Below are 20,628 nucleotides of genomic sequence, written 5' to 3'. Positions count from 1 at the left end.
TTGTGTTTCTGATTGGTCCAGACGCTACAGCTTTCGCTAACATACTGCCTAATATATTTATCATTTATGCCGTGCAGCGATTTTCACTTGCACGTATCAGAGGATTATTATGAAGGCAGCTGACGTTAATGGAGAAATTTGCAGCTTTACTCGCAAACTACAATTCCTTTTTATCAATAAGGTGAGAACCAGACCCATTATAAACCCAAATACACCCGAATTAATTATATTAATTGAAAAGTGTACTGTCAAAGTAATAATAAAGATGTTTGCCGTCGTAATGAGGACAGTAGTGCACACAAAAGTAGTTGCTGTCCCGTTCTCCGGCACAGTTAGCGGCCTCACTGCATGCGAACTGCGCTCAAACCCAACTGAACTGGGCTCTGGCCCACCTCTTCCAAGCGGGCCAGGGATGGCTAAACGATCCGCACTCGGGCACGGAACGGTGCGATCACACTATTCAAACGAACAGGGATCAGAGCGCCTAGTGTGAGTACACCCTTAGATAGCCAGCCATTGAATGATGACAGTCTGCTAAGTATCTCATCACTCCAGCAAACTTTGTTTCCTCCGTGCATCGATGAGCCTTGGGCGCCCAACAGCCTGTTGCCGGTTTGTCCCTCCTCAGACCACTGTTGGTAAATTCTCACCACTGCTGACCAGGAACAGGACCCAAGACTTGTTATTTCAGAGATACTCTGACACAGTCACCTTGACATAACAATATGACCATTAAAAGTCACTCGAATCTTTATATTTCTACCCTTTTGTCCTGCATCCAACATGTTGATTACGACAACTGATTGTTTGCTTACTATCTAATCTATATTAGCACCCACAACTGTGGACAATATCATTATTTTATCAGTTTGTTATAAGTGCACTCTACAGTTTTGTTGTCTGCCACTTTAAATGCTTAAGCTTTTTAAAGCAGGATGAAAACTGGAGAAAAGGCCGGAGAAAATAATTCTGAAAGTGATTCCAATGATATTGTTCTGCTATTCTTTTATATTTAGAACAATTTTCAGAACCGCATCTTTATCGTTATTCTCATAGTTATCGTCTTTGGTGTGAATTCTTTTTTGTTTTACTTTAACTTTTTGAGCAGCAAAGTAAAGTGAGCTTAATTGATATTAAACAGAAGTGTTAAATAAAAAATAAAAAAATCCTTTAATGTTAAAGTGTGCATGTTCTTGGTGGTGGAAATACAAGACCACTTTCTCATCTTCAGTTTGTGCTACACTGTAGACAATCCTTGAAAGCAGGTTACTCTGTCTAGAGAGAAAACTCACTGTTTTGAAAAGAATAGCTCAAGTGTGGCACTATGGTATGACACTGAAACAGAGAATTGGAGAGAAATAAGGCAATATGGGCCACTGCAGCTAGACCAGATTACTACGCTATAGAGTCTATCTCTTGGTGGCATATTGATCCATTGTGGCCCAGCAATTTTCCAAACAGCAAGTCACTGACTGAGAGACAAAAGTATCCTGCTCTGAGAAAACAGACAGATGAAATCACTGATCTAGTTCTGAGCTATAATTAAACCCAAAATATGGCCAGTTTATATTGTATGAGCAGTTAACCAACCCTGGAATTACATGCTAAATGATTTCATATATGAAAATCATAAAATTTAATGCAGGATTAAAAAAGAACTGTGATTTTTTTCTTTGTGTGCAAGATTATATTTGCACAAAAAAGCCAAAAGGTCTGGATGCCATTTTTACGCTATCAACTCATGTGGAAAATAATGATTTAATATATCATTCATTGAAAGTAGGGTGAATCCATGTTGACCTGTATTTATTGATTGTACTTACATATTGGATTCTGAAAAAAATAAGCCTTTTTAATTGGCACTAATTAGCAAGCTGGTCTGCATGTCTGAAATATGCAATTAGCGTAATTAATAATGACTTTATTAGTTGAGAGAGCTGACATCCTATAATTTACATTTTAACTGTATTTCATAGCCTAATAAATATATGTATTAAGTAGATTTTTAAGACATAACCACAGCTAAATAATTCACAGCGTTCTTATAACTCAACATTCTGTAACAAGGATTCATTTTCATAATGCTTCTCCATTGTAAAATGTGAGTTCTTTGTTCTCTTTCATTTCACACAGAAAAAAAGATGCTGCTCCTGTTTTCCACTATTTTTCTATTACTTTTCAGCTAGTACTTTCCTTCAAGTTTTAAAAGGAACAGAACATGAAAAGCTTTCAAAATCTTTTCTCTGTAGGCTTTATTCAAAACTTCACCTTTAGCCAGTTTTATAATAATAATAAAAAAGCACACAGCAAAATGCAAGAGAACATAAATAGAAAAAAGGTAAAATGGCACTGTAGAAATTCTCATAATCCATTTACTCGCATGACGTGAGAGCCAGTGAATATTTTTATGTGGGCTCTCCTAAACAATTTGTGATGTCTGACCTACCAACATTTAATGATGCATTAGACAGACAGGAAAAAAAAATGAATTAGAGTCATCCAATTTGTCAATCTCTCATTCACACTTACAGTGTAGCTGGGGGTGAATTCGGTCGACCCCTTTTAGAGCATGTTCTTAACGCAGTTCAAGTGGAGCGGAGATGCTAATGGACAGATACAGGACACAGCCAAAGGCAAATGGAGTGGTTTGGTTGCTGTACATGGAAATGTGTTTGTTGTCCATTAATTCCTCACATTTATTACTGGGTGAACCTCATGAAAATGTCTAGGTCACCAAAAAAATATTATATTTTGCTTAAAAAATGAAGCCTATTTTAGGACCAATAAGATAGTTGACATTTTCTACCCACTTCTTGATAGTTAACTGTCAGCAGCTTAATGATATGTGAAAAACAAGCACATTGGGAAATAACTTAAAATATTTAAATTAAAGACTATTTCAATTACACATGTTAGAATTTAATGTATTTTATTTTATTTATGCTAATTAAAAAACAAAAAAAAGAAATCACTGTTTTATTTAAATGACAATGAGACGTTTATTTTCATTATGGTAAAAAAAAAAAAAATTCATTATCCTAAAATAAGCTTCATTTTCTTTATGCAAAATAATTGCTTGCTTTCTCAACTATGTGGTGAAATAAGATCCATACATTATATGTTTAAGTGGTTTTCACATATGTTCACAGTTGGTCTTCTCAGTGCTACTCTGAACATAAGTGTCTTTTCCCACTTCATATAACCATTAAAGAATAAGAATGGAAATTATAAAGTGCAGCTGAAACAATAGATCAGCAATTGCATACACAGATTCAGAATATCTGTAAAAAGCTAACAAACAATCTCATCGCGATGAGAACAAAATGCGGAAATCTGGGAGGAGTGTTATAAAGGAGTTATAAAGACAGAATTGCAAGATATAAAGACAGAATTATTTTTTCCCCTCAGAATTTGACTTTATAACTCGCAATTGTGAGTATATATCTAACAATTCTGAAAAAAGAAGTCAGAATTGTGAGCTATAAACAAATTTAGTCAGAAAAAAGTCGCGAAAAAAAAAAATCACAATTATGGAGAAAAAAAAAAAAATCATTCTGTGGCAGAAAATAAGCTTTCACACTGAAAAAATGAAACTATAACTGGAAATTAAAGTACCAAAAAACAAAGAAACAAACCAACAAACAAGAAGTATGCTTCTCCCTGCAAGCTGTCTGTGTGCGTTCAAAAGAAAGTCCCTGGTTGAAATTCAAATGGATTTCACTACAGAGCTACAAACAACAAAGAATGTTTCAACTCAAGTCAGTGCATGTCACTTTCAAAAAATGATACACAGCAAAACCCAAAGAAAACAAACCTGCATCAAAAAATAAATAACCTATTCCTGACCAAATCAATCATAAAGAAAGTTATGGTGGACTCTCTTATGAAAGAGAAGACACAGACGCTGGAGGTTCTTTGACCTCTGTGGGATCAGAAGATGTGTTTGAGATGTTTGATGCCATAGGTCTTAAAGAACACCAGCAGGATTAGAGTCCAGAGCCCCAGAATGAAGCCATCAGGAGGGTGCCAGTCTTTCTGCTTGGGTTTCTGTAAAGACATGAAGTGAAAACTCTGATGAGTCTGTTTCATATCATGAACAACTGAATTTCATTTGCTCTTCTTAAATAACATAACTTTATGCATTATTTAAACACTGTAAGTGTTAAGCAATGCCCTCTAGTACAAAACTGTCTTCTGAACATATCACAATAGCCGCTTTTTCACCGTCAGACCAAACCGCTCCTTTGCTTAACCATTCCCTTCTGTGCTGATCCAGCCCGGCCGGTATGGAAATGGATTCATTTTCCACTGTCGGGCTGATAACGGTCACTCTTTGGAATGTAATACAAATCCCTTGGTAATGCAAAAGTTTACAGACAATATGAGATGTAAATAGCGAATGCATTACGGAGGATGAGCAGATATTTCTTTTAATTTTATTATTAATTTGTGTTTACGTCACTCAAATAGCATGCTTAGCCAGCTACAGAGAAACTGTTAGCCAGGCAACATACAAGTAACCAATCCTGAGTGAAGACGTCACTACACGCATTGTACCAGCACGGTTAGCCAACCGTGATTAGAATTCTAGGCCGAGAACAGTATGTAATCATTAGTGGTTAAACGGATCGTTGTTGATCCGTGATCCGTACGGACCAACCCCCACGGTTCGGGACGCATGTGATTCGCGGACCAAATGCAAGTTTAACCGCAATAGAGTGAAAGGTTATCATTTGCACGTGTTTTGTCTTGCTAGTTTACACATTAAATAGATATAAAACAATTCCAGCGCTAGAAGAGGCAAAAGAGGATTTAATTTGGTATCGCATCGATGCGCACAGACGCACATACATACAAAGCTCGTGCGCACACACAGAAAGAGAGAGGCACGTTTCAGATAGCTCGCAAACTCCAAATTGGTTTCTCTTTCGCGTTCTCAATGCACTTGGATGGACAAATACACGCATTATGTCAGTCAAAATACCCCTCTCGGCAAGTATTCTTGTAAACACAATCGGTTATGTCTTAACTGAACGAGCTGAGAATTCGGATGTGTATCTATCGGATGTTTGCGTGCATGCGGTCTAACTCTTAAGTGACAGCAACCTATAAATACCTGCTGTTGTCTGTCATGTAAATCAAACAACAAAACACAGCTTTAACAAAGATTAATCTATATTAAATTTATACAGTGGACAGTGTCATTTTACATTTAATTATTACATTTCTGTACACGAAAATTAATATTACAGTTAGACCTTATACTTTATTTGTAACTTTGTTGTATTTATCTATGCTTGTAATTGGTGTACAGTATTTGTTCTTTTTACAGTCTGTTCACTTGCCTTTAATAATGTATTAGTTAGGCTAGTAGTTTCTGCTGTGGTATCGGAGTAGTTAAAGTGGGCTAAGTAATAAATGCAAAGTTACCCCCCACCCCCCAAAATTGACATTTTCGCAATTGCGAGTTTGTATCTCACAAGTCTGACTTTATAACTGGCAGTTGTGAGTTTCTATCTCACAATTCTAAGGAAATAAATTCAGAATTGCGAGATGTAAACTGCCAATTCTGAGAAATGAATCAGATTTGTGAGATAAAAAGGTAATTAACTTTCGTATTTTTTATTCCGTGCGGCGGAAATGAGTTTCCATAAGGCTACATTCACACTGTCAGTTTTTAGGATTGACAACCACATTTACTTACAGGTTTCTAAAAAAATGCCCCGTTCACACAGCAACTTACAGTAGCGTCTCGAATACAGTCTGTATCAACGTGCAATGGGAGTCAAACCCATATTCTCTTACAAGTGACCATAGCGACAGTGATGAAAGTAACATCAAAGATGGCGATCTTTGGGACGAGCTTTGGGATCTTTGGCACCCATAAAACTGAAAAGTGTTATCACTTTTGGCACGACAAGAGTCCAATCAAGCCACTAGTTCATCCGTCATTTTTATATTTGGATGGAGAGCGGAGCATTTCAGTCATGTGTAGAGCACAAAACTGATGGGAGCAGCTCCGGTGGAGAACAGTGACTAGATCTAAAACCTTCTGATGACACACAACTTTTATCTCCATTGTTGTAAGTTACGGAAACAACACATGAAAACCTGCAACACACGTTTGCAACACACATTTGTGCAGTGAAAAGCGGTTCTTTTGCACTGTGTGACATGTCAGACTAGTTGTCTAGTCCGTTTCCGTACACAGTCCACAGGTTTTCCGAAAATGCAGTTTTGAGTCCTGAAAATTTAGAGGTGTGTTCAGTAATTGAATGCTGTTGTCACTCCCGTAAATAACTGATCTGTGTGTGAATGTAACTGTATCAACGACTCAAAAACAGGATAACCGTATTCTGCTGCTGTGTGAACGTGGCCAAAGAAAGAGAAAAAGAAATAGAAAGAATGAAGAACAGAACAAGTGAACAAAAAAGAAAGAAACGAGAGAAAACAGAAAAAAGAAGGAAACTGAAATAAAACGAAGACAATAAATATAAAGAATGAATGAAAGAGAGCAAATTAACAAAAAAGAATGAACAGAATAAAACTAACAAAAAAGAGTGAATGATCAAATGAATTCATAAAAGAAAGAACAAATGAAGTAAAAACAATTGAACAAATCATAGAATGAAAGTGCGAGCAAACAAGTGAACAAACAAAAAATATTAACAAAAAAAACAATGAAAGAAAAAGAATGAGCAAGTAAAAGAAAGCACAAAAAACACTGAACAAGAAAGAACAAAGAAATTAAGGAAAAAGAGACTGATTGGACAAATGGAACAAAGAACTTGCGAGAAAAATGAATGAACGCGAAAAAAGAATGAGCAAGCGAAAAGGAATGAAAGACAAAATACAGAATGAGTTAAAAGAAAGAAAAAGCGAATGAAAATGAATTGATTGAAAGAGCAATGAATGAAAAAACGAAAGAATCGTCGAATAAATAAACGAATGGAATGAATGAATTAAATGAATGAAAAACAGAACAAGAGAAAAGAAAGAACGAGTATGGAAAGAAAGAGCAAACAAAAAAGAACGAAAAAAACGAAAGAAAGTAATCAGATGACTGCAAGTTCTGCAACAAAGCATGTGCACTTGAACAAATGAATGAACAAGCGAAAAAGAATGAACAAGTGAAAAAGAATAAAAAAAACGTCAGAACTAGAGAGTGAAAGAAAGAAAGAACAAACAAAAAAACAAAATGACTGAAAAAGCACAAACTAAGGAAATGAATGATCGAGCACTTAAAAACAAAAGAACGAAAGAGTACAAAGAAAAGAAAGAAAGGAAGAAAGAAAGAAAGATGTAGACACAGTGCACACTGCACATCAGAACTCATCTGCTTCAGTCAGTGTTTGCACATTTACAGCTACATCATCACTTTGTGTATGAATATTATACATTTAAAATCACCCACCATTAAACATGCATCACCAGACGTGCATTTATATGCTAATGCAGACTGAATATTCTACTGAAAAGAAAAGTTTAACCTCTAAAAAGAAAGTGGTCATAACTTTTCCAATTATGTTACAGGGTCTTGTGAGAGGGCATATTCTTACAGGCCTTTGCCTGCACTGTAGGTGAACAAGAGTGTGTGTTTCACTGCAGACCTTCATTATCAACCAAAATAGAGCTACAGCCCCAGGCCTGACTCAACAGTGACCTAGAAATTAGGTGGATGTACGTATCCACACTGACCACCAGAGTGCACATAACCTGACTCGTGGATGCTGCCGCCCACAGGAACCCGGGAAAAGGGGTTTGTGTGAGACATACAGCTTCGGGGAAAGACGGATACAGAACATTTGTGCATGTTGTTTATGCCTGGGAGCATATGCGCGTTCACTGTCCTTCCCATCACAGCTGTGGTGGATACACACTTTTAAAGGAATAATTCACCCAAAAGTAAAAATTCTCTTAGCCTTATTTTTTTTTTTTGTTGTTGTTCCAAAAAACATATGAGCTTAATTTTTCCATGGAACAGAAAAAGAGAAATGTTGAAGAATGCACTTATCACTCTTTTGCATATAATAAAAGTGAATGGGAAAACAGGTTTTTTTTTTAAATGCAACAAAAAAAGACAAATAAAGCACCATAAAAGTGGTCCATATACACTGTGTGCTATAATCTAAGTCTTCTGAAGCCATAAAATAGCTTTGTGTGATAAACTGATTAAAATTTATGTTGGAAAATATTGTCCTCACATTCTAACATGACGCCTAACATGGGGTAACTGACAAATAAGAGTGTCCTAAATAAATCAAGGAAAGTGTTCACAAATTTAGTTTAAACAGTGACGTGTTCTTAAATGTAGTCTTGGTATGCATGTTGGTATTCTTGGTATTCTTGAATACATGTATTACATCTTTTATGTTCCTTTTTTTTTTTTCAAGGAAAAAAGAATGCATTACAAATGTCATGAATTATTTATTTATAAATATTGCGTTTTTGGGGAGTCGCACCACATGACATTTTATAATCTTCTTAACCTTGCCTTGTCATAAAAGGTCAAATTATCTGCTATTTTAAGAGCCTTATTGATCTTGACACCAGTGTTATTTTGGTATTATTTATATACTTATATACTTTATTAATATATTTAATTAGCTTTTTTCAGTTTTCATTTTAATTTTAAGTAATTATAAAGTTATAAAATTATATTTAGTTTTAGTTCAGTTTTATTTTGTATTTATTTCCAGTTAATAGTTTTAATGCTTCAGTTTAAAACATTTATTTCAGTTACTTGCCAAGGAAACATTTCTAACTTTAGTTTAGGTTTTTCATCTAACATTTATATATTTTTTATTTCAGCTTAAGGCCCATTTGCACCAAGGATGATAGCTATAATGAAAATGATAAAAAAATATAGTTCTAAAAATCATTCTAATTATAAATGAATAGCAGAGTCCACATTACAACTGCAACAATAACGGTACACTGGCACAGAGGAACAATATTGTCTTTTTCTCTTTTTCCAGCTGATTAATGATAAAAACCTTTGACAGCCAATCAGAATCCATCCTTCTTTAAAGAGCTCAAGCTTATAAAATGGCAGATGACAAACCTGCAGTGCATGTTTAGAATAAACAGAGCATTATCATCCGCCGGTGTGGGTGCTAATTTAGTTATCATTATGGTATGATCATTATCTTTATAGTTATCGTTCTTGTGTGAACGGGCCTTTACAAAGCAGAAAGACACTCCAAAGGGAGTTATTCTCTATATCAGTAAACACTGTTTCTGAACTCCCTGAAACACCTCGATTGTAGTCTTGAGTTTTCTTCCAGAGGAAACATTGCACTTTTCGGAAAGAGGGGCTTCATAGAGACCGGAACTAAACGGAGCGTTACTGACAGACTTGGAAGAGAGGTGCTGCAACAATGTGAAATATGTGAAAAATAATGTTTTTTGAACATTCAAACATGAAAACCTATTTTAGTAGACGGCAAATACAAAATCAACACTTTATAAAATTGCCTCTTTACCAAAACTTTAATGTTTTTTCTCTAAGAAATAAAAATGTTGGATTATACCAAAGTACTCAATACAGCTTTCTTCAATTTCAACAATTTCATTCTTTAAAGAGAACCCCGGGATTTAAGACTTACTGAAATATGTAGTAGAAAACCCATGAAAGATTTACTTTATTTAAAAATTTACGTTTTATACATATTTTGGACACAGTGCATTCTACGTCTATGATGTCAAATGGTTGCACTCGGTGAGCTACTGACGCTATCCTGTTGCTATTTTTACTGCAACACAACTCGGAATACAATATACGATGCCACATTGTGCAGCATTTGGTTGTAATTTTCAGTCGAAGGGCAACAAGAGAAGCGATGTAAGTCTTCACTGCTTTCCTAGCGATAAGAAGAGGAGAAAAGAATGGGAAGTATGGATGAATAAAACTTCCTAAAAGAACTGCGTCTTTGTTCTCTCCAATTTAGCCCTGATGTATACTTTGCGGCAACAATAGTCTAGTAACACATGCAAGTCTTAATACCCGGGGTTCCTTTTAAAACCCGATCAGCCTTCTCAATTTGAGCCAGAGCGCAAAATTAGTGAGGATGAAAAATCCCATCCTGGCCAAACTTGCCCATTGGCCTCTGTCCATCATGGCCTCCTAATCATCCCCATATACTGATTGGTTTCATCACACTGTCTCCTCTCCACCAATAAGCTGGTGTGTGGTGGGCGTTCTGGTGCAATATGGCTGCTGTCGCATCATCCAGGTGGATGCTGCACATTGGTGGTGGTTGAGGAGATTCCCACTTCCATGTAAAGCGCTTTGAGTACCCAGAAAAGCGCTATATAAATGTAACAAATTATTATTATTATTATTATTATATTAACAAACTCAGTAAACATCATACTAATAAAGTTTACTATGTACAGAAAAGCAGTTGAGCCCATATGAACACAATGCATTTAATTACACGTTAAGTGTTTTCCTCCCATAGAAAACCGTTAAAAAAAAAAAAATGCTTAACGTCGGGATAGTTCACCCAAAAATGAAAATTCTATCATCATTTACTCACCCTCAAGTTGTTCCAAATCTGTATAAATTTCTTTGTTCGGTTAAACACAAAGGAAGATATTTTGAAGAAAGTTTGTAACCAGGCCACTTTGGGGCACCATTGACTTCCATGACTTCCATAGTAGGAAAAAAACTACTATGGAAGTCAATGGTTCCCCAAAACTGTTCAGTTTAACACATTCTTCAAAATATCTTCCTTTGTTAGCATTTAAGGCAGGACAGCAGATGTCACCAGACCGTCGTGTGTGGGTGAAAATATCATCCTCAAAGAGAGGATTTTTGGAATATAACATAACAATACACAATTACAGTGACGCCGAATGGGTTAAGCATTTACCGTATCTGAGAGAAATGTAGCAGCGCAGTCCTGTACTCACATTGTGAAGTCTCCGTTTGTAATTTTCCTTTGAAGAGGCAGATGCCTTTTCAAAAGAAGATTACAAACGGAGACTTCACGATGTGAGTACAGGACACTTTTACTTCACGGTCTCTTGTTGGTATACATTTTTTAATTTGCCTAAAACAATATGAAGAGAGGTCTATATTTTTGTCTCCCGCTTTTGATTCTCGCGCCGCCTGAGCTGACAGGCGTGCTCATGAAAATGACGTAGTTTAGTGCGACAAAAGCTCGCGTTCATTTACACTGAACCAAAACAGTATCAGAGTCGCCTTTGATACTAGGGGCTGAGGTGGGTCAGACCCGGCGTATTTTAGGTCTGCTTTTATGCGGCATGGCGTCTTTACACAGAATTTTGAGCAGGTACAGACCCGGCTTAACTCGGCTGTGTAAAGATGCCTTAAGTGATATTAAAAGTTTAAATTCTGCACAATTTTTCTTTATATTATGCTTTATTAGTATGTTTACTAAGTTTGGTCTTTTAATGCCACTGTCTTAGTAGCCTACATTAAGCGTTTTCTTTATGGGAGGAAAATGCTTAACGTGTAATTAAACGTATTGCGTTCATATTCTGGGCTCATCTGCTTTTCTGTACATAGTATGTTTTATTAGTATGGTGTTTACTAAGTTTGGTTTGTTAATAACACTGTCTTAGTAAACTAAGCCACATTAAGCTTTTTCACATTAAGCGTTTTCATGTTAAGCATTTTAGAATGTCCCGTTAAAGGTGCCGAGAAGATGCTACTGTTTTATGCTATCACAGATATCCCATGCATCACAGCACACACGAGCTTTGAGCCAGTCTGTCTCAATCGAGATGTGTTATGGGCTGCCCTCGTTAGTCTCCACAACAGGTGCGGCATTTAGTTAAAGCCTAGCCTACACTTGTATCCAATGCCAACTGTAAGCTCTTTCAGTAGCTGTGGTCTACTAAAAACCCCAAAGGCGTCAGGGCTAAAGTGGAGAGAACAAAGATACGGGTCTTTAGGAAGTTTTATTTATTTTAAGTCCACAGACATCTTCCCATATTTCTCCTCTTTCTCCTTCGACTGAAAATTACAATCAAATGCCGCACCATGTGGCATCGTATTTTATATTCTGAGTTGTGTTGCATTATTTTAAGCCATACAAGTCTTAATACCCGGGGATCCCTTTAAATTTGGCTTTTTTCTTCATTATGACATCAGCACACTTGTACCTTCTTAACATTTTTTACTTTATACTCAGCATAATTACATGCTGCAAGACGATGTCTTTTGCTTGAACAGACAGTACGGACAGCAATAATGAGTGGCCTTTATCTGCATAATACATTGCAGCTGAGTGTGGAGGACAGCAGAGGAGACGTCCTGAGTGCTGAGGGAGTTAACCTCTGCAAGTAAGAGGGAAATGGGAGGGTGAAGACTGTACATAAGGGGGCTTCTCACATGGCTGAACACGGACTGATGGATTGACTCTGACAGACTGCTCAGTCTACCTCCGGGAGCAGTCGAGGAACTGAGCTAGAGTTAACTAGACCTACGATAATGAGGAAGAGGAAGAGAGCTACGATAATGAGGAAGAGGAAGAATAAGTGGGATTATTAGCACTTGAAAAATCAGCTAAAAAATTGTTTAGATTATGATGTTGGGACCGCACTCACAAATAAGGGACACAGTCCTTTGATAGTCAGTTATGGGATCAGACATTTTCACCTGGCGAATGATGAAATGGGTAAAAATTTTCAGACACTGCAGGAGGAACGTGAGAGACCAGAATATCAAAGAGACTTGGAGTGTGGAATCTTTTAACTTGTACCAGGAAGTAACTATACAGAACTCCCAAGCGACATCATAGCAACATGCTAAAAACACTCAGAACACCTGAACCGCATAGCATCAGCCAGGTGAGCTGGTCATTATTGCAAAATAAACCTGGAGATTGACTGCATTTCATGTGATTCTGCTTCTCTGACACGTTTCGATAACTGCGTGATTGTGAAGTAGAAGCAGATCTGGACCGCATTACAGTTCCATTACACTTTGCCAAATAATTTCAGTTATTTCAAAATGATGTACAGTCTACCACAGCAAAAGATACAGAAAAAAAAACAAAGACATAGGCCAAAGCAAATAAACAATTTCCATTTTTTTTTTTTTTTTTATTATCTGCGGAAAGCACATCCCCACTCTCTCTTCCTCTCTCACACACTACAACACAAAACCTTGTTGTCAGTATTAACTTGCTACTTATTCAGGAAATTGTGGTAAAGTGCACATATTATATTATAAATAATTGAACAGTCTGTTGTCAATTATTCCTTATGCATTTGATCACAGAGTGCTGTAATTGACCAATGAGAATTGAGTATTCCAGAAAGCTGAGTAATAATGTTTAATAATCCAAAGACATTTAAAACAACCAAATCCATCAGGAATGTGAAGTGACTATTAAAAAAAAAAAAAAAAAAAAACAGTTAATGATACCATAATACATAAGAATGGTAAAATAATCTTATTCTGTTTAAACAACAAGATACAGTTGCAAATTTCTGCAGCAGCATTTAAATGTCTTCATTTTTAAAAAATATTCCAATTACATCAATAACAAATTATCATGACAATGTGCTTGTTTGAGGGTGAGAAAGACCATTTTCTCCACTATAAGTGCTAACTGGACTGCGTCCAACAGTTGAGTACACTCAAAAAAATTATTTTTTGATGCTGTTCACTTTATTTAAACAACTTATTTTGATTCAACACCATTGTATTAGGTTTCTGGTTCAAATTTAATTGCTTCATGTTAAATTGACTTGAAAACTATTACTTTTTGACTTAACTTGATGTTTTCATATTAAAATAACAAGTTTCAATCAAGTAAACTCAACCAGGATTCAATCAAACAGGACTTTCACTTCCCATCATGCTTTGCAAAGGGACTGATCTGGGAGAGTAAATGTTGAAATAAAGTGTTATTTTAAGCAGTTTTTAGCAACATGAGAAAATGGAGAGACTTTTTAATGTTTACTGTTCTATTATGTTGGTATTTAAAAGTTTCTGTTATGTTAATAGTTTTGGGGTTACCATTGTAGTGAAGTGTAGAGCATGTGCTTGGGTTGAGGACCTGCTAACAACAATGAAAGTTGTTTTAAGAATAAAAACAACTCTTTTGGGCATGCCATAGATGGAATAAAACCATCTTCTGGCTAACACCTAACAATAAGAGTCTTTACAGAGTAAAGATTTTGTAAAAGTTGTGAAAATTATTCTTAAACGCATTCACTAAATAAACTAATCAATTTTGAATTACTTGTTTTAATTTTTGTTTGATATTAATTTTAGGATAATTAAACTTAATGGTTTTGGACACAATTAAGAATGTTAACCTGATTCAACTAAATGGCATTGAGTTAACCTTATGTAATACATTTAAGTTAACTGAAATGAATAATGTTAATTAAATGCAACATAACCAAATGACATGGAACCTGTTGACATAAAAAAAATTAAGTAAATCCAACGTACCATTTTTTTTTTGAGTGTAGTGATATCAAGAGTATTCTGACTAGTTAGCATAATATACATACTGGAGATGAACACCTCTATAAAGCTACTCAATATTTGTGTATAGATACTGTATGAACAGAGGAGTAAAGTATTTAGTAGTACTTCAAGTAAACCCTAATGCTCAAAATAATTAATTGGTTTAAGTAGGGTAAACTTAAATTAAACAAATTAGTTCAATCAAATTAACTTTTATGAGTATTTAGAACTTTCTTTTTAAAGCTGGAGATTACATGATATTTTAAGTTAAATATATGAATTGGCTTACTCAAATAAGAGCTTAAGAGCAATTAAAATGTATGAGTACAAATTAAAACTCCAGTTCTGCCAGTTCTGCTTACTTAAACTTTGCCATTCTTAAAGGTGCAATATGTAAGATTTTTGCAGTAAAATATCCAAAAACCACTAGGCCAGTGTTATATATTTTGTTCACTTGAGTACTTACAATATCCCAAATGTTTCCAACTATTTGTAAGTCACGAGAAAATTGCAAGGCTCCAGGACGTGTGAGGAGTTGCCTGTCAATTGCGTCATACCCACGTTAACAGTCGGTCTGCCACGGTTTCCGGTTTTATTTTGTAGAAACCATGGAAACACCAAAGACGCTTTAATATATTACACGTTTTAATAGACAAGGGAACAACTGTTTTGATATATTTATAGACATAAAACTAATTGTTGTTATATAGCTCAACACGTTTAGTCTTATTGTTTAAATCTAATTTTCTTGATTTTTTGCGAGTACCATGCTTTACCATGCCTCAGAGCAAAACACCATTTTGTCAAGTAGCTAACATAGCATAATCAGATGCAGCTTTATTTTTAGTAACAGTAATACAGAATTTTCTCCATCATACAATACGTTTTAAAATGAATTGCATGCCATTTATCAACACAAGCCATCCAGCATTTAATGATATTCTAAAATCGATCTAGCTTACTGCAGTGTGCACACAGTGTGTCTCACAGCAGCCACTGAGCGAACGCACACAGTAACGTTATAACATTTTCAACACACTCAAATGTATCTAATATGATAAACAGAGCTGCGTTACCTCATACTCATGACCGGAAAAGCAGAAGCGGCACCGGCGACTGTGGCATTATAAAAGTTCTGCTGCTCGCGGTGTGTTGCACAATCGTTCCAGCTGCCTCATTCAGCTCCCACAACACTCGGTCCTGCTCTGCTTCATACCACAGTAACATTAATAATCGCATCCATGAACATGATTTCTTCCCGAGTCCTAACCCTATTCTTTTGCACCGTCCGTTGAGTTGAAGACCACATGTCCCAAGATTCCGCTCTCAAACTTGGCGTCATCAAGCTACGCCTTTGTTTTGAATAGACCTCTAGCGACCTCTAGCGGACAGAATTCTTACATACTGCACCTTTAACTTAAAAATTTTGATGTAACCGATTACCTCAATTCTTTTGAGTTTTGACAACTTATTCGGCTTTAGAGTGTATACTTAAAGATTATTCTAGGAATTTGTACTTTACTTGAGTTTTGTTAAAACAAAATACATGTACTTTTACTCAATTACTCAAGTATATATGTCATGATGACTTAAATCTTTCCACAATTATTTAGAAATAAAAATAGTATTTTTCTTTATCCTAATTTTTCTTTATCCTAACAAGCCAATCAATCATGCTCATTTTTGGGTGAACTATCCCTTTCAGACATAGACCTTAAACTAACGTGTTTTTATAATAACCATTGTGATCTTGAATCAAGTGTGAACAGTTAATGATTAGTGATTTATGATTTTGAGTCAAGCAGCCAATGAAGACTAAAGGCTGGCATTATACAAATTTGTTTCAAACTGACATAGGAATTACTGACGACTCATTTCAGAATTGGTTCTTTCTTTTGGGAGACAATAACTTCATTTATCGTGTACTTTGATCTTTGAAGCTTTGCGGACCTTTTACTTTCACAAACAGCTATATTACATCCTACATAACAGGTAATATATGAAAAAGCATAATAAAGGCACTTTAAGTACAATTTCTCAGTATATTTCTTCTGGATATCAAGTAAAACACAGCTAGAAGCTTGAAAGTTTCGGGTCCCACTGAGGTTCATAACATGAACAAAAACTAGTCAAATTCTTAAAACAAAAACAACAACAACAACAAAACTCTTCCTTAGCAATTCTGCAGAAGAATAAAAAGTCATGAGTTTAAAAATGACATGAGTAAATAAAAACAATTTTTATTTTTGAGCGAACTGGTTCTCTGGTAAATCATACTTTGTGCTTGGAATTGTACTCCATTCTGCTGGAATGGAAACTCCGCCATCAAACCTCATGCTATTCAGTGAGGAAATTTTCAATTTGACTGGTTCACAACCCAGCCAAAAAGTACAAAAGGAGTAAAGCCATGCATCCTCCTCCTTCAGCTTTGATTCCCTAAAGCCATAGTGCTGAGGCATCAAACTGTCATGCCAACAAATAACTATTCAAAGCTGAAAGCAAGCGTTCTCAGAGCAAAATCATCACAACAAGCAGAGTAATTGAGTTTGGAGAAAAGCACTTTCAGCTGAGTACACTGTGATTAGTCCCTGACATTTAAAGCCTGATTTAGAAGCAAGAATGATCGCTGCACAAAGGGGATAACCTCATCCTCAACCAGAGATAGACAGTTTGACGCAGGAGACAACACGGTTAACAAGTGCTCTAGGAAGAAAAGACAAGGTTACGGCCCAGTGTGTTCCCACTGCTATGACCTCATACACTGACTAGATTTGTTAAATAAATTAAACATGTGGGATTTCACTAAGAACGGATTTGCAGTCTACACTGTTTTAGCAGCCAATTCATTAGAAGAATGGTAAAAACTTTTGAATAAATACGATTTTTTAATGTTTTTGAAAGAAGTCTCACTAAGTCTGCATTTATGTGATCCAAAATACAGTAAAAACAGTACTATTGTGAAATATTAGTATAATTCCTGCAATGGCAAAGCTGAATTTTCAGCATCATTACTCCAGTCTTCAGTGTCACATGATCCCTCAGAAATCATTCTAATATGGTGATTCATTGCTCAAGAAGAATTTCTTATTATAACCAATGTTGAAATCAGAGTTTGCTGCTTAATTTTTTTTTGTGCGGAAACTGCCATTCAAAAGAAGGTGAGTAAGGAGTAAGAAAGATTTTTAAAAATGTATCAAAAGTGACAGTAAAGACATTAAAAATGTGATGTTCTTTTGAACTTTATATTTATAAAAGAATCAGTTTCCATACTAATAACTGAGCACCAAAAGTAATTATTAATAATAGAGCACCAAATAAGCATGTTTAAGCTTAATAAGCTTAGCCATCACAGGGATAAATTACATTTTAAAATTAAAAGAATAATTAATATTAAAACAGAAAGCAGTTCTTTTAAATTGTGATAATATTTCACAATATGACTGGTTTTACTTTATTTTTGATCAAATAAAAGCACACTTGGTAAACATAAACAATAAAAAAAAACTACGTAATTATACAAAGTTTTGACCGGTAGTGTCTCCATCTCACTCAATTGTAGAGGATACAGCACATTACTGTGATCTGGCATACTTTATTGACACTGTACAGCACTCGTCCACCACTGTGCTCCAGAGAGCAGAATGAGTTGTTTAAATTACTGAAAGCGAGCTCGACAACACTGTTACTGGGTGTTTGGAGTTATACTGCCCTTCTCCATCATTTTATCATCATTTGATGAATTACTGTTGCCATGATCAATAGACAATTTACATAACATTACAAAAAAAAAAAATAGTAATATTATTAGGTGCAATCTATAAAGTCAATTTACATAGAAATGAGACATATTAATGATGAAAAGAATTACAATGACTTTACTGAACTATGTATGGTGCACAAATAGTGCCTGGTTTCATACAAATGTCCTGTTACTTGCTGTTTTTCAATATTGTGGTTGGTTAGGACAAAAAGTAGCTTATATTGCATTATGCCTGGTTAGGACACTGTATTAGGGGTTTGTTCATATTCATATTCAAGTTTATTGTTCATATAACTCGAAGTATGAGTTTTAGAAATAATAAGGGTTTTTGCCTTAGCCATTATCCCTAATAACCATGTAGCAGAGCAGAATTGAGCCAGAGATGGTTTGTATTTTACTATATTCGCCTATTCATACCACACAGCACCCAACAAAAGACTCATTTTCTTCCTCAATCCAAGAATCTGTTGCTCTGTTTGAAAATTCCGGCGCACAATCACCATCCAACTGAAGCATATCTGCCAGGAAGAATGGGCCAAATCATACCTGAACAGTGTGAGACTGGAATTTGGATTTAGGTACAAAAGCAAAAAGAGAAAATGGAAGTGTTTGGACATACAGGGAATGGCAAATAAAGAACTGATTTAAGAAATATTGAGATTTAGATATTAAGTTCGTTTGAGATCATAGTGTTTGGTCTTCAGACGGAATAATTTCAAATGCTTGGGCATTTTGTCCAGAAGTAATATTTTAATAAGGGAATGAGTAAAGAGAGCTTTGCTCAACATTCTCACTTATAAAAACTGATGAAGAGAAAGATAGAGATGGATATAGAGAGATCAAAGGTTCTGATGTAGTCTGCATGAGGCCAGTAATAGAGTCCAGCACGCAGTGGGAGGGAGCGTCCAATCAGATTCCAGACTGAACGAATGCTAGAGGGACGGCTCATAACTGCTATATAATCAGACACTGCCTGCATTACCACAGTCTTTTTATCCTGAATAGAACATTCACTTATTTATGAATGTCATCTGCAAAGCGCCGTTATGACAGTTTGATATCAGCACTCTAAAAACAGTCATGACTCATTACAGTCCTGAATCCTTCGCAATATGCTGCAGTCCTCCAGATGATTTCTTAAAGCCACTGGGGTTTGGATGGTAAAAACCACTGGATCAAAAATTGAAAGGTGCTTTTTCATTCACAATTGAATTTACAACCCCTTTAAAAAGGATCCTGAAATATGTTCTAGATTTAAGAAGAAATTTAAGAGAAGCACTAAAATAGTCAGTGTCCACCTCAAACATTTGGTTTTTTTCAAGGTGGTTTGCAAGGATTTTGGCTGATATGTGAATGCTCTAAATAAAATCAGACCTCTCTAAGGCCAGAAACATATCTTATGCAATTAGACAGACACAGGGACTAGAATAAAGTGATTTAATAAATTATCTGATGTAAATTATATGAAAATACCACTCAAAAGTAAACTATAGTAGGATATACTGCTAAATGAATGAAAGAGCATAGCAAATATAGTTTTTTGCACCAGCATTTGCTACACCAGCAAAATAAAACAATGGATTGTGAAAGCAGATCTCAAAATTACAGTCACTCCCTTAGCAGCTCTATTAAAAACCAAACAGCTGTGTAAGCTAATTTCCTGTAATTTCATGCCAGAATAATAAAACACATAAGTATAGTGATATAAATGTACATTCATTAAAAAAGCGATTCACAAAGTTGAAGAAGAAATACTATCTAATGATTAATTACATTACAACATTTAAAACGTTCAGAGTCATGGATCATATCAACCATTTCCCTTATTTATATATTCCAACAACATTTAACATTTAGACTTACCTGATGAATAATTTCAGCCACTGGAAGTTGGTCCACATACGTCAATGATTCGATCTGTAGATCGCCACTTCCAGACCTGAAGAAAAAAAAAAACAAAACATGAAGAAGCAACTGTCTTTACAGCAGACAAAACAAGTCCTTTTTAAATGTACTGTTTTTAAAGTCTGACTGTGTGGTAAAACAACAAAACCGTATTTTCAGACTAAACAAATTGCTTGTTTTGTCTTCCGTAAAATTGAAGCCTCTCTAATTTAGCCACATTACTATGCAATGGGCTGAAGAAGCCAAAGCCTCACCAACGTATACAGCCATCCCCTTCCAAAATTGCCCAGGCTGTTCATTTGAGTAGTGGGATGATGTTTTGGCCCTCATGTGGGCCAGCAAAGCTCAGAGACAGGACCAGACGAAATAGTCTGTTTCAGCCCGTCTGTCTGCAGCTTCATACATGAGTGGCTGCTGAAATTGAATTCAGGATGCAGTGCTCAATTCCACACAACAACTGACTGAGACAGAGTATGATCTGGAGTGGAAGGTACCAAAACAAAAA

General features: G+C 35.6%; 1 protein-coding gene across 1 annotated transcript in view; it reads right to left on the bottom strand.

Moving 5' to 3' along the window:
• Positions 1-2,235: 2,235 nt before the first annotated feature.
• The window catches only part of pigk (phosphatidylinositol glycan anchor biosynthesis, class K), a 52,701-nt gene continuing 34,308 nt past the window's right edge, over positions 2,236-20,628 (bottom strand). The window contains exons 10-11 of the mRNA XM_051914447.1: positions 20,082-20,157; positions 2,236-4,047 (exon numbers count right to left, since the gene is read on the bottom strand). Of these exons, the coding sequence (XP_051770407.1) occupies positions 3,931-4,047; positions 20,082-20,157 (193 nt within the window). The 3' untranslated portion in view covers positions 2,236-3,930. The remainder of the gene's footprint in view (positions 4,048-20,081; positions 20,158-20,628) is intronic.

Source organism: Ctenopharyngodon idella, chromosome 2, assembly GCF_019924925.1.
Source record: "Ctenopharyngodon idella isolate HZGC_01 chromosome 2, HZGC01, whole genome shotgun sequence".
Lineage (NCBI taxonomy): Eukaryota > Metazoa > Chordata > Actinopteri > Cypriniformes > Xenocyprididae > Ctenopharyngodon > Ctenopharyngodon idella.
This window is presented reverse-complemented; position numbering and strand designations above follow the sequence as displayed.